The sequence below is a fragment of the Macaca nemestrina genome, chromosome 18 (assembly GCF_043159975.1).
Source record: "Macaca nemestrina isolate mMacNem1 chromosome 18, mMacNem.hap1, whole genome shotgun sequence".
Lineage (NCBI taxonomy): Eukaryota > Metazoa > Chordata > Mammalia > Primates > Cercopithecidae > Macaca > Macaca nemestrina.
The window spans coordinates 4,055,384-4,072,784 of record NC_092142.1 but is presented as its reverse complement, the minus strand read 5'-3'; the positions used below and the strand labels follow the sequence as shown (position 1 = coordinate 4,072,784).

At 49.8% G+C, this 17,401-nt stretch overlaps 1 protein-coding gene across 2 annotated transcripts in view; it reads left to right on the top strand.

The window, feature by feature from the left end:
- The window catches only part of LOC105467857 (TNF receptor associated protein 1), a 70,116-nt gene that overhangs the window by 22,829 nt on the left and 29,886 nt on the right, over positions 1-17,401 (top strand). The window contains exons 1-4 of one of the 2 annotated variants that reach the window (XM_011717633.2): positions 5,570-5,588; positions 11,323-11,481; positions 13,211-13,293; positions 16,185-16,325. In XM_011717633.2, the coding sequence (XP_011715935.1) occupies positions 5,585-5,588; positions 11,323-11,481; positions 13,211-13,293; positions 16,185-16,325 (387 nt within the window). In that variant the 5' untranslated portion in view covers positions 5,570-5,584. Of the gene's footprint in view, positions 1-5,569; positions 5,589-11,322; positions 11,482-13,210; positions 13,294-16,184; positions 16,326-17,401 lie in introns of those variants that run through there. The other variant, XM_011717632.2, reaches the window with a different exon arrangement.

Sequence of the window (17,401 nt, the reverse complement as noted above, 5' to 3'; positions counted from 1 at the left end):
GCTAGGATTATAGGCATGTGCCACCACCCCCAGCTAATTGTTGTATTTTTCGTAGAGATGGGGTTTCACCATGCCATTGGCCAGGCTGGTTTCAAACTTCTGGCCTCAAGTGATCCACCTGGTTCAGCCTCGCAAAGTGTTGGGATTACAGGCGTGTTTTTAATCTTGAAAGTGAGTTTGAAATGACCTTGCAGGACCCCTGGCACCATCTTTTGGCTCCCTGAATGTGCTTCTGCTTGAGCACAGTGAGGTTTATGTCTATTAAAAAAAAAAATTTATGTTTGTTGCCAGGCGCGGTGGCTCACAACTGTAATCCCAGCACTTTGGGAGGCCGAGGTGGGCGGATCACCTGAGGTCAGGAGTTCCAGACCAGCCTGGGCAACATGGAGAAACCCCGTCTCTACTAAAAATATAAAAATTAACTGGGCTTGGTGATGTGCATCTGTAGTCCCAGCTACTCGGGAGGCTGAGGCCCGAGAATGGCTTGAACTGGGAGGCGGAGTTTGCAGTGAGCCGAGATTGTGCCTGTGTACTCCATCCTGGGTGACAGAGTGAGACTGCGTCTCAAACAAACAGACAAAAAGGTCTGGGCGCGGTGGCTCACGCCCGTACTCCCAGCACTTTGGGTGGCCGATGTGGGCCGATCACCTGAGGTCGGGAGTTCGAGACCAGCCTGACCAACATGTAGAAACCCTGTCTCTACTAAAAATACAAAATTAGCCAGGCGTGGTGGCACATGCCTGTAATCCCAGCTACTTGGGAGGCTGAGGCAGGAGAATCACTTGAACCCGGGAGGAGGAGGATGGGGTGAGCCGAGATCATGCCATTGCGCTCTAGCCTGGGCAAGGAGAGCAAAAACTCTATCTCAAAAAAAAAAAAAAAAAAAAAAATTTTGTAAAGGGTAGCTTTTGTGGTAGATGCTTTGGCATACCAAGAAATAGGGATGTTCCTGTCTTCAAAGAGTGTTACTGAGAAATAAAAGCTTGTCCCTGCCCTAAGTTAGTGAGATAAATTATACATTAACCAAAAAATTAACAGTGGGAAATGTCATATGCTGGCATATAGCAGCAGTTTCAAATGAGCAGCACAGGCCGGGCATGGTGGCTCAGACCTGTAATCCCAGCAGCTTTGGGAGGCTAAGGTGGGAAGACTGCTTGAGACCAGGAGCTTAGCCTGGTCAACATGGAAATACCCTGTCTCTACAAAAAAAAAAAAAATTTTAATTAGTCATGTGTGATGGTGCTTACCTGCAGTCCCGGCTATTCAGGAGAGTAAGGCAGGAAGGTCCCTTGAGCCCAGGAGTTCAAGAATGCAGTGAGCCATGACTGCACCACTGCACTCCAGCCTGGGTGACAGAGCAAGCCCTTTTCTAATAAAGAAAGAAATAGTAAATACGTGAATAATTCTTTTTTTTTTTTTTTTTTTTTGAGACGGAGTTTCACTCTTGTCGCCCAGGCTGCTGGAGTGCAGTGGCATAATCTTGGTTCACTGCAACCTCCGTCTCCCAGGTTCAAGTGATTCTCTTGTCTCAGCCTCCCGAGTAGCAGGGATTACAGGCACTTGCCACCACGCCCGGCTGATTTTTGTATTTTTAGTAGAGATGAGGTTTCACCCTGTTGATCAGGCTGGTCTTGAACCCCTGACCTCAGGTGATCCACCCACCCACCTCGGCCTCCCCAAGTGCTGAGGTTATAGGTGTGAGCCACTGCACCTGGCCAATGCAAAAATTTGTTAAATGGGCAACATAAAAAGTTTAAGTACAGTGAATTCATAGGAAGAGATTATTGTGAACCGCAGGGGCCAGGGAGGCCTTAATGGGAGAGAGGGCCTGCAGCCGGGTCCTGCAGCAACTCGGATGGGAAGGAGTCCCAGCTACTGGGACTGCGGCTGCAGAGTGGAGGAGCTGCATGGGCACTCGCAGTAGTGGGTAGGGATGTGGGGGTGGAAGGGGAGGGATGTGTGGTGTCACATTCAGACTATCAGTGCTTCCCATTTTGTGCAACTCCAAACCACCAGATAGTTTAACCTTGTAGTCTGACATTGAGGTTTGTGGTTTTTCCTGTAGGGTATAGGAGAAACACAAAGACAGAAATTGTGCAGATAGCATGTTTGGTATCTGGTTCAGGCAGATTTATTCCTCTAGTGGTTTATTTATTTCTTTATTTTATTTTATTTTATTTATTTATTTTTTTTTTTGAGACGGAGTCTCGCTGTGTCTCCCAGGCTGGAGTGCAGTGGCGTGATCTCGGCTCACTGCAAGCTCCGCCTCCCAGGTTCACGCCATTCTCCCGCCTCAGCCTCCCAAGTAGCTGAGACTACAGGCGCCCGCCACCACGCCCGGCTAGTTTTTTGTATTTTTAGTAGAGACGGGGTTTCACCATGTTAGCCAGGATAGTCTCGATCTCCTGACCTCGTGATCCACCCGCCTTGGCCTCCCAAAGTGCTGGGATTACAGGCTTGAGCCACCGCGCCCGGCCTTATTTCTTTTTTTTAATTTTTAATTTTTTTTTGAGACAGGGCCTGGCTCCATCTCCCACCCTGGAATACAGTGGCATGATTTTGACTGACCGCAACCTCTACCTTGTAGGCTCAAGTGATCCTCCCAAGTAGCTGGGACTACAGGCATGCACCACCACACCTGGCTATTTTTTGTAGAGATGGGGTTTTACCTTGTTACCCAGGCTGGTCTCAAAACCCTGAGCTGAAGCCACGCTCTGGCCTTGGCCTCCCAAAGTGCTGGGATTACAGGCATGAGCCACTGCACCCGACCTAGTGGTTAAAAGTTATTGTAGAGGCTGGGCGCGGTGGCTCACACCTGTAATCCCAGCACTTTGGGAGGCCGAGGCGGGCGGATCATGAGGTCAGGAGATCGAGACCATCCTGGCTAACATAGTGAAACTCCATGTGTACTAAAAATACAAAAATTAGCCGAGCATGGTGTTGGGCACCTGTAGTCCCAGCTGCTCGGGAGGCTGAGACAGGAGAATGGCGTGAACCCGGGAGGTGGAGCTTGCAGTGAGCTGAGATCATGCCACTGCACTCTAGCCTGGGCGAAAGAGCGGGACTCTGTATCAAAAAAAAAAAAAAAAAAAAAAAAAAAAAGGCCGGGCGCGGTGGCTCAAGCCTGTAATCCCAGCACTTTGGGAGGCCGAGACGGGTGGATCACGAGGTCAGGAGGTCGAGACCATCCTGGCTAACATGGTGAAACCCCGTCTCTACTAAAAAAAATACAAAAAAAACTAGCCGGGCGTGGTGGTGGGCGCCTGTAGTCCCAGCTACTCGGGAGGCTGAGGCAGGAGAATGGCGTAAACCCGGGAGGCGGAGCTTGCGGTGAGCTGAGATCCGGCCACTGCACTCCAGCCTGGGTGACAGAGCAAGACTCCATCTCAAAAAAAAAAAAAAAGAAAGAAAAAGTTGTTGTAGAAAGTTTGCATAACCTGAAGTCAAATCTGCTTTTAACAATGCTGTCAATTAACGTAATCTTGAAATTAGGATACAAGGTCTTGCAGTTCTGGCTAGTAATATAGATTTATTTTTTTCTTTTTCCCAACTGTGAAGACTTCTGTGTACTCCTCCCATCATGAACATTATATTAAATCCTTTAAAAAATACAGCCTGGGTGTGGTGGCTCGTGCCTGTATTTCCAGCACTTTGGGAGGCCAAGGTGGGCGGATCATGAGATCAGGAGTTCGAGACCAGCCTGACCAACATGGTGAAACCCTGTCTCTACTGAAAAAAAAATAAAAATAAATAAAAAAAATTAGCCAGGCATGGTCGCATGTACCTTGTACCCAGCTACTTGGGAGGCTGAGGCAGGAGAATTGCTTGAACCTGGAAGGCAAAGGTTGCAGTGAGCTGAGATCATGCCATTGCGCTCCAGCTCTGGGCAATAGAGCAAGACTCTGTCTTGGGGGGAGAAAAAAAATTCTGCGTATTAATTGGGGAAAAACCAAAAAGACTAGAAAAATGAAACATGGGGAAATCATGCTTAATCTTAGAATAAGGAAAGCTTTTACAACCAAAAGACTAATTTCCTTAATATATAAAAAGCTCTTGCAAATCAATATGATTTAAAATGTAGCAGAAAAATTATCAGAGGATACCAGCAGTCCCTTAACAAAAAAGGAAATAGGAAATATTTCAAAATATGGGACAGTGCTCAGTTTTGCTTATAATAAGAGAAATGTAAGTGAAAACTACAGTGAAAATTTTATCTGACCAATAGGCAAAGATCCAAGAGTTTTATCTCAGCACTGGCTTGGCAGGAATGTGGGATGATACGCACTTTAGTACATTGCTGTGGTAACGTAAACTGATAGAATCTCTGTGGAGTGTGACTTGGCAGTATCTACCACTACTTAAAATACATAACCTTAGGCTGGGCGAGGTGTCTCACGGCTCTAATTCCAGTACTTGGGAGGCAGAGGCTGGGGGATCACTTGAGCTCAGGAGTTTGAGACTAGCCTGGGCAACATGGTGAATCCCTGTCTCTACAGAAAACACACAAATTAGCCGGGCATGGTGGCATGAGCCTGTAGTCTCAGCTACTCAGAAGGTTAAGGTGGATCGCTTGAACCTGGGGGCTCGAGGCTATTGTGAGCCAAGATCACTTTATTGCCCTTCAGCCTGGGCGACAGAGTGAGACCCAGTCTCAAAAAAAACCACAAAACACACAATTATTTACGAGTGGTATTACACGCTTGTAGTCCCAGCTACTCAGGAGGCTGAGGTGGGAAGATGACCTGAGCCCGGGAAGGTCGAGGCTGCAGTGAGCTGTGATTGTGCCATTGTGATCCAGACTGGGCAACAGAGTGAGACCCTGTCTCAAAATAGCAGTAATTTATACCTGCTACAGTTATTACTGTGGTGTTTCCTGATGGTGCGCTGTTTGCTGCCATTCCTTGTGTTTATTCATTGGAATTCTGCTGTGATGACAAGCTGCTGCTGCTCCTCTGTTTCAGTGTGCACCGATGGTTGCTTGATTCGCTGGGTCCCAGCTTACAATCCTTTATTGTCGTTATTTCGCTGCACAAATTGTCCTAGATTCTGCCACTGGGAGCCCTTCTGGCTGGGTTGTGTGTCCTCTTGACACATTCCGTCCTTTCTCGTCCTTCTGCACACCACAGGGTGTCCTGGGCTCCTCCGTGTGCTCCACAGGGATCTCTGCTTCCTGTTTTTGGAGAGAGGTATTCACAAACCAAGATCTGGCTTCCAGGTAGGGTGACCAACCGTCCTAGTTTGCCAGGACAAAGGCTTTCCCTGGGACGTGGGACTTTAGAGTGCTGAAACTGGAACAGCTTTTGGACTTTGCTCTCTGTAGCTTAAGTGGGGGGTCATCGCGCCTGGGCCCTGTCACGCGTCGGTGGACAGAGCGGAGGAATGTGTGTGTGTGTGAATCCTCTGATATTGATTTCTGCATCCAGTCTGTACACATGGGAAAGGTCGTGAGCCTATACTGATGCCTGCGCCTCCACTGCCACACCGCAGGGTTTTTCTTTGTCGCTTTCCTTATCATTGACTTTTCTTCAACCGTGAGGACCCCAGTTCGTTAGCCACAATGAGCTTGTCCACTTGATCTTGGCACATGGGTAAGTCGGGCTCAGACCTGCTGACCTCTCGGTGGGCGCGTCTCCTGCCCGAGCCCGGTGATGGCACTGCCCGCCGAGGGCAGTTTCACAGTACAGTCAAGGTGCCGTTTCTGAAGTCTCTTGGGTTGGTTCTTCTTTCAGAGTGGTGATGTCATTGTCACAGCTGTACGTATTTGCTGTTTGTATTTCATTTTTTGTTCCTGTGCACCATGTTTTGTTTTCATGGTTTCTTTTTTTCTTTTCTTTTTTTGAGACAGAGTCTCACTCTGTCGCCCAGTCTGGAGTACAGTGGTGTGATCTCGGCTCACTGCAACCTCCACTTCCGTGTTCAAGCAGTCCTCCCACCTCGGCCTCCCAAGTAGCTGATAACTACAAGTGCGCTACCATGTCTGGCTAATTAATGTTTTTTTTTTGGGGGGGGGGTATGAGAACACTGACCGTGGTTCTGAGAGAGACATACAGAAGATGTGCGTGGAAGTGTCACATTCCTCAGCTCTGCTGGCCCGCTCCCCTTCCCACTTTCTTTCCATTTTCCACATCTATGCTGGTTGGAGGTTGAATTGTGCCTCCCCACAAAAGAGGTTAAAGTCCCAACTCTAAGTACCTGTGAATGTGACCATGTTTGGAAATGGGGTCTTTTCAGGTGATCAAGTTGAGTTCACTTGAGTGGGCCCTAATCCAACATGACTGTGTCCTTATAAAATGGGGACATTTGAACAGACATGTGTAGAGGGAGAAGGGCAGATGTCCTGGCGGGAAGACACAGGGAGAAGACGACCACCCACAAGCCTAATCTATGCCAGAGGCTGCAGAGGCTGGGAGAGGCGAAAACAGACCCTCCCTCCCAGCCTCAGGAGGAAGCAGCCCTACTGGCACCTTGATCTTGCACTTCCTGCTTCCAGGACTGTGGGAGAATCAGTGTCTGTTACTTTAAGCTACCGGGTGTGTGCCACGGGGAGCTTCATACACACCTCCTGTAGGTAACCGAGCTGTGGGGTTCGAAGGTCGGGCACAGTGGCTTATACCTGTCATCCCAGTGCTTTGAGAGGCCAAAGTGGGAGGATTGCTTGAGTTCAGGAGTTCAAGACCAGGCTGGACAACAGAGAGAGACTTTGTCTCTATTTTTATTTTTTTTTAAAAAAAGAGGCCAGGTATGGTGGCTCATGCCTGTAATCCCAGCACTTTGGGAGGCCAAAGTGGGTGGATCACTTGAGGTCACGAGTTGGAGACCAGCCTGGCCAACGTGGTGAAACCCCGTCTCTTCTAAAAATACAAAAAGCTGGGCGTGGTGGTGCGTGCCTGTAATCCCAGCTACTCGGGAGGCTGAGGCAGGAGAATCGCCTGAACCCAGGAGGCGGAGGTTGCAGTAAGCTGAGATCAGGCCACTGTACTCCAGCCTGGATGACAGAGCGAGACTGTCTCAAAAAAAAAAAAAAAGATATGTTTGCGTCCTGACCCCTGGTACCTGTGAGTGTGAGCTTATTTGGGTCATTTCAGGTGTATCAGGTTGTGATGAGGTCACACTGCATGGGGATGGGGCTTAACTCCAGTATTCCTGGTATCCACATAAGAAGAGGGAAATTTGGACACAGCCAGGACTCCACATAGAGAAGAGCTTGCCATGTTACAAGAGGCAGAGCCTGGAGCATGTGCAAACCATGAAACACCAAGGATGCCAGCTGCTGCCAGAAGCTGGGGAGAGGTGCGGGATGGACTCTCCGTCAGCACCTCCCGTGGGCACCACCCCTGCCCAGAACCCGGGATCTTTTATTTTTCTGAGACGGGGTCTCACTGTCTCACCCAGGCTGAAGTGCGGAAGTGCAATAGTGTGATCTTGGCTCGCTACCGCCTCAACATCCTGGGCTCAAGCGATCCTCCCACCTCAGCCTCCCAAGTAGCTAGGACTACAGGTGCACGCCACTACACCTGGCTAGTTTTTGTGTTTTTTTATTTTTTTATAAGACGGAGTCTCACTCTGTCCCACAGGCTGGAGTGCAGTGGCGCGATCTCAGCTCACTGCAAGCTCTGCCTCCCGGGTTCACGCCATTCTCCTGCCTCAGCCTCCCGAGTAGCTGGGACTACAGGCGCCCGCCATCACGCCTGGCTAATTTTTTGTATTTTTAGTAGAGACGGGGTTTCACTGTGTGAGCCGGGATGGTCCTGATCTCCTGACCTCGTGATCCGCCCGCCTCGGCTTCCCAAAGTGCTGGGATTATAGGTGTGAGCCACCATGCCTGGCGCAGAACTGTGGACCTTTTTGAAACTGCATAGTTTGTGGTGCTGTGTTTCAGTAGCCCTAGGAAACAATACACAGTCACATCAGTTTCTGGTTTATCCTTTTTGTGTTTCTTTTACACAAATGATCAGAAACATGGATACGCTCTGCGGGTGGGTGGGTGGCGCTTGGGCGCTTCCCTCCTGTGTTCCCAAGGCTGGCTCTGCTCTGGGTGGAGGCAGAGGCTTCAGCGCCCTGGTTCAGTGTAGACTATTCACGAACTCCTCTAACACCAAATACCATTTAATTCCACAAGAAATGTCCCGGGATTTCTTTTTTCTTTTTAACTGTATCAATAAAGTGAACAATTACGTAGACCCAAATAATTGGATATTTACATGGTTTGGAAACTGAATATTTTCTGAATTGCGGTCGATGTTTTTAAGGTGTCTGCATGGAGATAAAGGCTAGGGTTGGCTGGGTGTGGTGGCTCACACCTGTAATCCCAGCACTTTGGGAGGCCTAGCTGGGCGGATCACCTGAGGTCAGTAGTTCGAGACCAGCCTGGCCAATAAGGTGAAACCTCATCTCTACTGAAAATACAAAAATTAGTCAGGCGTAGTGGCAGGCACCTGTAGTCCCAGCTACTTGGGAGGCTGAGACAGGAGAATTACTTGAACCTGGGAGATGGAGGTTGCAGTGAGCCGAGATCACTGCACTGCAGCCTGGGTGACAGAACGAGACTCCATCTCAAAGAAACGAAAACAAAAGGCTAGGTTTGTGCTGTTTGTAAGTCCAGGAATAAACCTAAAGAATAGGCAAGTTTTGACTGGGCACGGTGGCTCATGTCTGTAATCCCAGCACTTTGGGAGGCGGAGGCAGGCAGATTGCCTGAGGTCAGGAGTTCGAGACCAGCCTGGCCAACATGGTGAAACCCCGTCTCTACTAAAAATACAAAAAATAGCTGGGTGTGGTGACGGGTGCCTGTAAACCCAGCTACTCGGGAGGCTGAGGCAGGAGAATTGTTTGAACCTGGGAGGTGGAGGTTGCAATGAGCCGAGATCACTGCACTGCAGCCTGGGCAACAAGAGCGAGACTTGGTCTCAAAAAAAAAAAATAGGCAAGTTTGTGTACCTTTTAGGAGTATGGAAGTTGATATGTTAATTTTTTTTTTTTTTTTTTTGAGACAGACAAGTGCTCTGTCACTCAGCCTGAAGTGCAGTGGTGCAGTCTTGGCTCACTGCAACCTCCGCTTCCCGGGTTCAAGCCATTCCCCTGCCTCAGCCTCCCGAGTAGCTGGGATTACAGGTGCACACCACTGCGCTCGGCTAACTTTTGTATTTTTAGTACAGACGGGGTTTCTCCATGTTGGCCAGGCTGGTCTTGAACTCTTGACCTCAGGTGATCTGCCTACCTCGGCCTCCCAAAGTGCTGGGATTACAGACGTGAGCCACCTCACCCCTGGCTGATATGTTAATTTTTAAAACCTTGATTCCTGGATATTCTGTGTCCATCTTTTGTACTCGTTACAAATTTGTGAAGAACGGGAGAGGCTCCCAGTTAGATGTGGTTCATTTAGGCCTAGACTTTCACATGGCGTAGCTGGCTGGCCACGTATCCTTGATGCCACCGTGTATTGCAAATCTGCTGACCAAGGCAGGATCCTGGTGTGTGGTCCTGGGGTCAGTGGGTGATGGTGTTGGGTGGGTCCTGTCCTGTGTTGGAGTGAAAGTGTCTGTGGTTTCTGTAGCATCAAAGGCTGGGCCTGTGTCGGTGAACTGCGTGCGGCTGGGGATACACTGGCTGCTTTCCTCCCTCGCTGGACTCTGCAGGCGACTTTCTCAGCCCACCGGGCTGATCAGGAAGTTACAGAAGACAAGTCTCCTTCCTAGTTACAAGGTAGAACCCATCGTCAGCTGTTTTTCAGTTTTTAAAGTACACTAATTTTTTTTAAAAAGTCTGTTTTGGGCCGGGCGCGGTGGCTCACGCCTGTAATCCCAGCACTTTGGGAGGCCGAGGCGGGCGGATCACGAGGTCAGGAGGTCGAGACCATCCTGGCTAACACGGTGAAACCCCATCTCTATTAAAAATACAAAAAAATTAGCCGGGCGCAGTGGCGGGTGCCTGTAGTCCCAGCTACTCGGGAGGCTGAGGCAGGAGAATGCTGTGAACCCAGGAAGCAGAGCTTGCTGTGAGCCAAGATCATGCCACTGGACTCCAGCCTGGACAACAAAGCGAGACTCCGTTTCAAAAAAAAAAAAAATCCGTTTTGGATGAAAAAGTCATGGAAAAGAATCAACTTTTAGAACATGATGAGACAGTTTGAGAATATTAACATTTAAATATTTGGATTCCTTTCGGGAGCATTTTTTTTTTCTTGACTGTTAAGAGCAAGGAAGTGTGGCCCATCGGGGGCTTCTGCAGGGCCTGTGAGGATCGAGGCAGGTTTGAGTTTGTGGGTTCTGCAGGGGCTGCGAGGATCGAGACAGGTTTGAGTTTGGGGGGTTCTGCGGGGGCTGCGAGGGTCGAGGCAGGTTTGAGTTTGGGGGGTTCTGCGGGGGCTGCGAGGGTCGAGGCAGGTTTGAGTTTGCGGGTTGATGGAAAATCTCACCTGTGAGGTGAAAGTGGGAAGTGCTGTCAGCAGGCACCTGCCAGCTGGGCGCGGTGGCTCATGCCTGTCATCCCAACTCTTTGTAAGACCAAGGCAGGAGGATCGTTTGAGCCCGGGAGTTCGAGACCAGTCTTGGCAACATAGCAAAACCCCATTTCTACAAAAAACTTTTTAAAAATTATGGGAGCGTGGTGGTCTATGCCTGTGGTCTCAGCTACTCGTGAGGCGGAGGCAGGAGCATCGCTTGAGCCCGGGAGGTCGAGGCAGCAATGAGCCGTGATTGCAGTGACAGAGCGAGACCCGCTCTCAAAAGAAGGCAGCAGCCCACCCGCTCCAGTTTCGCTTCGGCGGTTCTGAGCAGACCCCATATCTTTTTTTTTTTTTTTTTTTTTTTTTTTTTGAGACGGAGTCTCGCTCTGCCGCCCAGGCTGGAGTGCAGTGGCCGGATCTCAGCTCACTGCAAGCTCCGCCTCCCGGGTTCACGCCATTCTCCTGCCTCAGCCTCCCGAGTAGCTGGGACTACAGGCGCCGCCACCTCGCCCGGCTAGTTTTTTTTTTTTTGTATTTTTTAAAGTAGAGACGGGGTTTCACCGTGTCAGCCAGGATGGTCTCGATCTCCTGACCTCGTGATCCGCCCGTGTCGGCCTCCCAAAGTGCTGGGATTACAGGCTTGAGCCACCGCGCCCGGCCCAGACCCCATATCTTAAGCTGACGGCGTGTGTGAGGGCTCCTTGCCGAAACCACACCGTGACTCTGTGGCGTTTGGTCCTGGGGATTTCTCTTTCAGCAACAATCCGACTTAGAGGTGTCCACACTGGCTTTTGCTAGACACCCTTGATGGGACAAATTACCGTATTGTTTCTCGTGTCTTCCTAATTCTCGTTCTTTCTGCATATTTGTCTTTTCAGGAAAACCAATTCTGTGTCCTCGGAGGACCACAGCCCAGTTGGGCCCCAGGCGAAACCCGGCCTGGAGCTTCCAGGCAGGACGGCTGTTGAGCACGCAGACTGCTGAGGACAAGGAGGAGCCCCTGCACTCGATCATCAGCAGCACGGAGAGCGTGCAGGGTAGCCTGGGCTCGCGCTGTGGTCTGGGAGGGCTTCTCGGTTCACTGCTGTGCATAAAGGGGCATTTTCAGGGTGGAGGCAGTGATTGGCAGAGCCACCGCCTCAGGTCTGAAATCAGAAGGTTTGGCTGTATACAGGGAGTGCTGCGCCCTCCATTTCTGTCCCAGCGAGGGACTTCTGCCAGTGTCGGGTGTGTCTTGCCCCCTCTGGTGGCCACCGGTGAGTTTGCCGTCCAGCACCTCCCCTGAGTGGTGATTCATGGCACATCTGCTAATAATCATGGAAGCGGGAGGGGAAACTCAGCATTGGCTCAGCCTGCGCAGGACCGAATTCCGGAGCTGACTTTTCATTCCCTCTGAAGTATAAAAAAGCGGTCTTTGGAGCCAGTCCTGAAGTGGGTCCATTTCTGGCTTTTAAGTGGGTCGACAAGAGTAGAATCTTTGAAGTTAAAAAGAGAAGTGAGGTTTTCTTATTTTGGTTTCTAAATAATTAATTTGGAAACTGATTATTTGAAGAATGTAGGCTGGGCGCAGTGGCTCATACTTGTAATCCCAGCACTTTGGGAGGCCAAGGCAGGAGGATTGCTTGAGGCCAAGAGGTCAAGACCAACCTGGGCCACATAGACCCTTTCTCTACAAGAAAAATTAAAAAGTTAGCCAGGCATGGTAGCACACACCAGTGGTTCTACCTACTTGAGAGGCTGAGGCAGGAGAATCAGTTGAGCCCAGGAAGTTGAGGCTGCAGTGAGCATGATCATTCCTCTGCATAGCAGCCTGGGCAACAGAGCCAGATCCTGCCTCTAAAAAAAAAAAAAAGAAAAGGAAAGAACATATAATCTGGTTCTTAGAGGCAGCCCAGTTCTCGTGACCGTGCACATCGGGAGACCAGGCTGAGCAGTCCCTCGACGTAGCCCGAGGCCTGTCTGGCCTCAGCGGTGGGAGGATTGTTTCCCCTGTGTTCTTTCTGTGCAGATGGGAGCCTGATTTGTCCTGCCCTGAGACCTCCTTTCTGAGAGACTTTGTTTCATTTTGTTTTGAGACAGGGTCTTTCTCTGTTGCCCGGGCTGAGTGCCGTGGTGCAGTCATGGCTCACTGCAGCCTCGACCTCCCTGGCTCAAGTGATCCTCCCACGTCAGGCCCGTGAGACTGGGACCGTAAGTGTGCGCCACTATGCTCAGCTACTTTGTGTAGTTTTTGTAGAGATGGCAGGGTCCTCCTCTGTTGCCTAGGCTGGTCTTGAACTCCTAGGCTCAAGTGATTCTCCTGCCTTGGCCTCCCAAAGTGCTGGGATTACAAGCATGAGCCATGGCACCCAGCCAGACTTTGTTTCTGTCTACTTCTTTCTTTTTGTTCACGATCTTAAATGTTTGGGAGGCTGAGGCGGGCGGATCCCGAGGTCTGGACATCGAGAGCATCCTGGCTAACACGGTGAAACCCCGTCTCTACTAAGAATACAAAAAATTAGCCAGGCATGGTGGCAGGTGCCTGTAGTCCCAGCTACCCGCGAGGCTGAGGCAGGAGAGTGGCGTGAATCCGGGAGGCAGAGCTTACAGTGAGCCGAGATCACACCACTGCACTCGAGCCTGGGTGACAGAGCGAGACTCCATCTCAAAAAAGAAAAAAATGTTTAAAACTCATAAACTTAAACATTCTTTGGAATGTGACGTAGCATATTCTTGCACAAAAATAGAAATTAAACTTTATTGGTTGTGTCTGTGTTTCATTACTAGGTTCTATTTCCAAACATGAGTTCCAGGCTGAGACAAAGAAACTTTTGGACGTCGTTGCCCGGTCCCTGTACTCAGAAAAAGAGGTGCGTTCCCTGCTAACCTGTCTGATGCTAGCAAAGTTTCTTTTCACAAAGCTGTTTTTTTTGCCATTCTGGAGAATTGCCAGATAATATATTAGCTGTGAGAAAGCATTAAACTTTGGACAGGTCCCCATCTTAAGCTACTAGTGAGAGGAGTTTTACCAGAATCTGTTTTGGTTTTGTGAGTAAGTGTATCCAGATGGTTCTTTGGGCTGGATCAACTCTGGGAATTAATTGAATTTTGCCAATAATGTTAAAAGTTCCCCAAATACAGGCCTGGTGCAGTGGCTCACGCCTGGGAACTCAGTGCTTTGGGAGGCTGAAGCGGGAGGATCATTTGAGCCCAGGAGTTTGAGACCAGCCTGGGCAATACAGCAAGACTCCTTCTCTACAAAAAATTTAAAAAATTAGCCAGCTATAGGGGCACTGACCTGTGGTCTCAGCTACTCAGGAGGCTGGGGTGGGAGGATGACGGGAGCCTGGCAGACTCTGGGGTTGCAGTGAGCCATGATCGTGTTACTACACTGACCTGCACGACAGAGTGAGACCCTCTCTCCAGAAAAGAAAAGAGTCCCCCAAATCCTAGCATGCAGCTCTGCTGAAACCCATTTCTGTGGAGCTTCGGGTGTGCTCTGAGGCCGCTTTGCCCAGTGTGACTACCTGCAGGTCTCGGGGGCTTTGGCTGCCAGAGGAAGAAGATTCCCCAGTCCTGTGTGTGTGGAGCAGGGAGGAGTTACTGAGGAAATTAAAACACATCTGGCTCCGGGTACGGTGGCTCACACCTGTAATCCTAGTACTTTAGGAGGCCAAGGTAGGAGGATTGCATGAGTCCAGGAGTTTGAGACCAGCCTAGGCAATGTGGTCAGACCCCGTCTCTATTAAAAAAAAACCCCACAAAACTCATTTGGGTGACAGGACAAGGAAAAAGAAAAATGAAGGCCACCATCATTGACATGCTGATTATTGCTGGTAGGCAAAGGAGAATCTGGAAGAAAGGTAAAGCACCAAATTTCGAAGCTCAGAGGGGCTTCCAGGAGCTGTTTCCAGGTTTTGTACTAATGAGTGCTGCGTTCCTGCCTCCCAGCGACCTCCAGCTTCCGCTCAGATCAGCCGCTGCTTCCTGAGCTCTTGCGGACTTATTTTTTCTATTTTTATTTGTTTTGTTTTTTGTTTTTTTGGAAAAGGGTCTGGCTCTGATGCCCAGGTTGGAGCGCAGTGGTATGATCTCGGCTCACTGCATCCTTCGCCTCCTGGGCTCAAGCCATCCTTCCTCCTCAGCCTCCCAAGTAGCTAGGACTACAGGCGTGCCACCCTGCCTGACTGATAATTGTATTTTTTGTAGAGACGGGGTTTTGCCATGTTGCCCAGGCTGGTCTTGAACTCCTGGGCTGAAGTAATCCGCCTGCTTCAGCCTCCCACAGTGCGGAGATCACAGGTGTGAGACCGCCCCTGGCGTCTTTCACTGACTCAAATGGAAGGTCTGTTTGAGGTCAGGGTGCTTTTCAGCTCCTAAGGGACAGCTGGGCCCTGCGTCCCGTGTTTCTCGGGGTGTGTTTTTGTGGAGTAGTAGTGTATTCGTCTGTTTCCACACTGCTGATGAAGGCGTACCTGAGACTGGGCAATTTATGAAAGAAGGAGGTTTAATTGGACTTACACCTCCATGTGGCTGGGGAAGCCTCACAGTCATGGTGGAAGGCAAGGAGGAGCGAGTCCCGTCTTACATGGATGGCAGCAGGCAAAGAGAGAATGAGCAAGACGCAAAGCAGAAACCCCAAATAAAACTGTCAGCTCTCGTGAGACTTACTCACTACCACAAGAACAGTACCGGGGAAACGGCTCCCATGATTCACTTATCTCCCACCGAATCCTTCCCACAGCATGTGGGAATTATGGGAGTACAATTCAAGGTGCGATTTGGGTGGGGACACAGCCAGACCATATCAAGGAGAAATGGATGTTTGAGTGATTTACTGTCATCCTTGTGCAGGAGTTAGGAAAGAAATTGTTCCTCGCAGGGCTCTTTTGTTTGTTTTTTTTGAGACAGAGCCTCTCTGTCGCCCAGGCTAGAATGCAGTGGTGCTATCTTGGCTCACTGCAACCTCTGCCTAATGGGTTCAAGCGATTCTCCTGCCTCAGCCTCCTGAGTAGCTGGGATTACAGGCGTGTTCCATCACTCCCAGCTAATTTTTATATTTTTAGTAGATACAGGGTTTTACCATGTTGGCCACGCTGGTCTTGAGCTCCTGACCTGAAGTGATCCGCCCACTTCAGCCTCCCAAAGTGCCGGGATTACAAGTGTGAGCCACTGCACCCAGCCAGACGGCTCTTCTTAAAGTTTTAATTAACAGGTGGACACATAACTTCAGGCTTGATTAAAAATCCTGAAGAGGGCCAGGCACCGGGGCTCACGCCTGAAATCCCAACACTTTGGGAGGCCGAGGCACAAGGATCACTTGAGCCTAGGAGATCAAGACCAGCCTGGGCAACATAACAAGACCCTGTGTCTATACACATTTTAAAACAATTAGCTGGTTGTGGTGGTGCATGCCTGTGGTCCCAGCTACTTAGGAGGATGGGGTGGGAGGATTGCTTAGGTCCAGGAGGTTGAGGCTGCAATAAGCCGTGATTGCAGCCTCCAGCCTGGGTGACAGAGTGAGACTGTCTAAACAAATCCTGAAGGAAAGATCAGTAGAAGTTAGCACCTTTAGTCACTTTGTGACCGGCGCAGAGGAACTGCCTTTGACTAAAGCAGAAACTCTTTATGCTTTGAGAACTGAATATTCTATGATTGTTCTCCTCTACCTTTTAACAGTTATTGGAAGTGCAGCTGACCAGATAGATCCTGCAGGATGAGTGTCCTTCATTGTCTGTGCCTCCCGTTTCTATTCCTGTAGGTGTTTATACGGGAGCTGATCTCCAATGCCAGCGATGCCTTGGAAAAACTGCGTCACAAACTGGTGTCTGACGGCCAAGCACTGCCAGAAATGGAGATTCACTTGCAGACTGATGCCGAGAAAGGAACCATCACCATCCAGGTACCTCCCTCAGTGTCCAGGCATGTGGTGGGCCTGGCCATGCAGCAGGAACAGCATCTGCCTTCTAGTGATGTCTCTGGGGTCCCAGGGATGTACTAGCCGTCCGTACCACCAGGATAACTCTGGCTAGAATTTATTGTTAAAGTAGCACTCATTCATTATAGAAAATTTTGGAAAAGCATGTATAAGCAGAAAAGAAGAAAATTCGAAATCATCCCATCCAGCGACAACTACTGGTAACATTTTAGCATATGGCCACACAGAGTTCTGGTGTATGCAGTTATTAACATATCTAAACATATCTTATTTTTAATGTACTCTTTTCATATTTTTAACTGTGTTTTCCCCTCAAAATGCAGATGAAGCAGTGCTGTGGCTGCTGCTCTAGCCTCGTGGAAATTTTAAGGCTGAAAAGTTAGGCCAAAGAGGGTCAGGTGGGGGCCCTGAGAGACATTGCATCCCAAGACGGCTGCCTTAGGACCTGTCGTCCCAGGGTCACGGCATCATGGCGGGGGTGTCTATCTCTGTGGAGAGGTGGACAGACAGGCCTCGGTGGGTTCTGAGTATCCCCTTTTAGGGTGCTGGCTTGCTCTGAAGGCCTTGTCAGATGAATGAATGCAGGCACGTGTGAGTGAATAGACTTGTGAAGGGACGGCTGTTTTAATTGAAAGAGGGGCTTTTGTGAGGTGTCGGCTTTATGTACTCCCTCTTGGGTTTAGAGAATCCAGACTGAGCCCTGTGGTATGTGCCAGCTGTTTGTCATAGCCCTTGGTCATAAGGATTGGGTGGGGAGTGATTTCTTCTCTCCCTGCCTTCGTCGAGCTGATGTGGCTGTGGAATGGGCCCTGTGGGCAGGGCTAGGGCACAGGGCTGGGATGTGCTGCTGGGGCGCCCTGCACTTCCCTCCTGTTTTCAGCACAGAGGTTCCTTGCAGGTGATTGAAAATGGATGTGTTGGGGCGAGGGGTCATGGGGATGTGATTCGTGGTCTTTAGCAGAGGGCCCTGTCCTATGTGCCAGTACTTCCTGGTACCAAGACTATTTATGTTACAAGAATGATTTTTGGTTTTGTCTTTT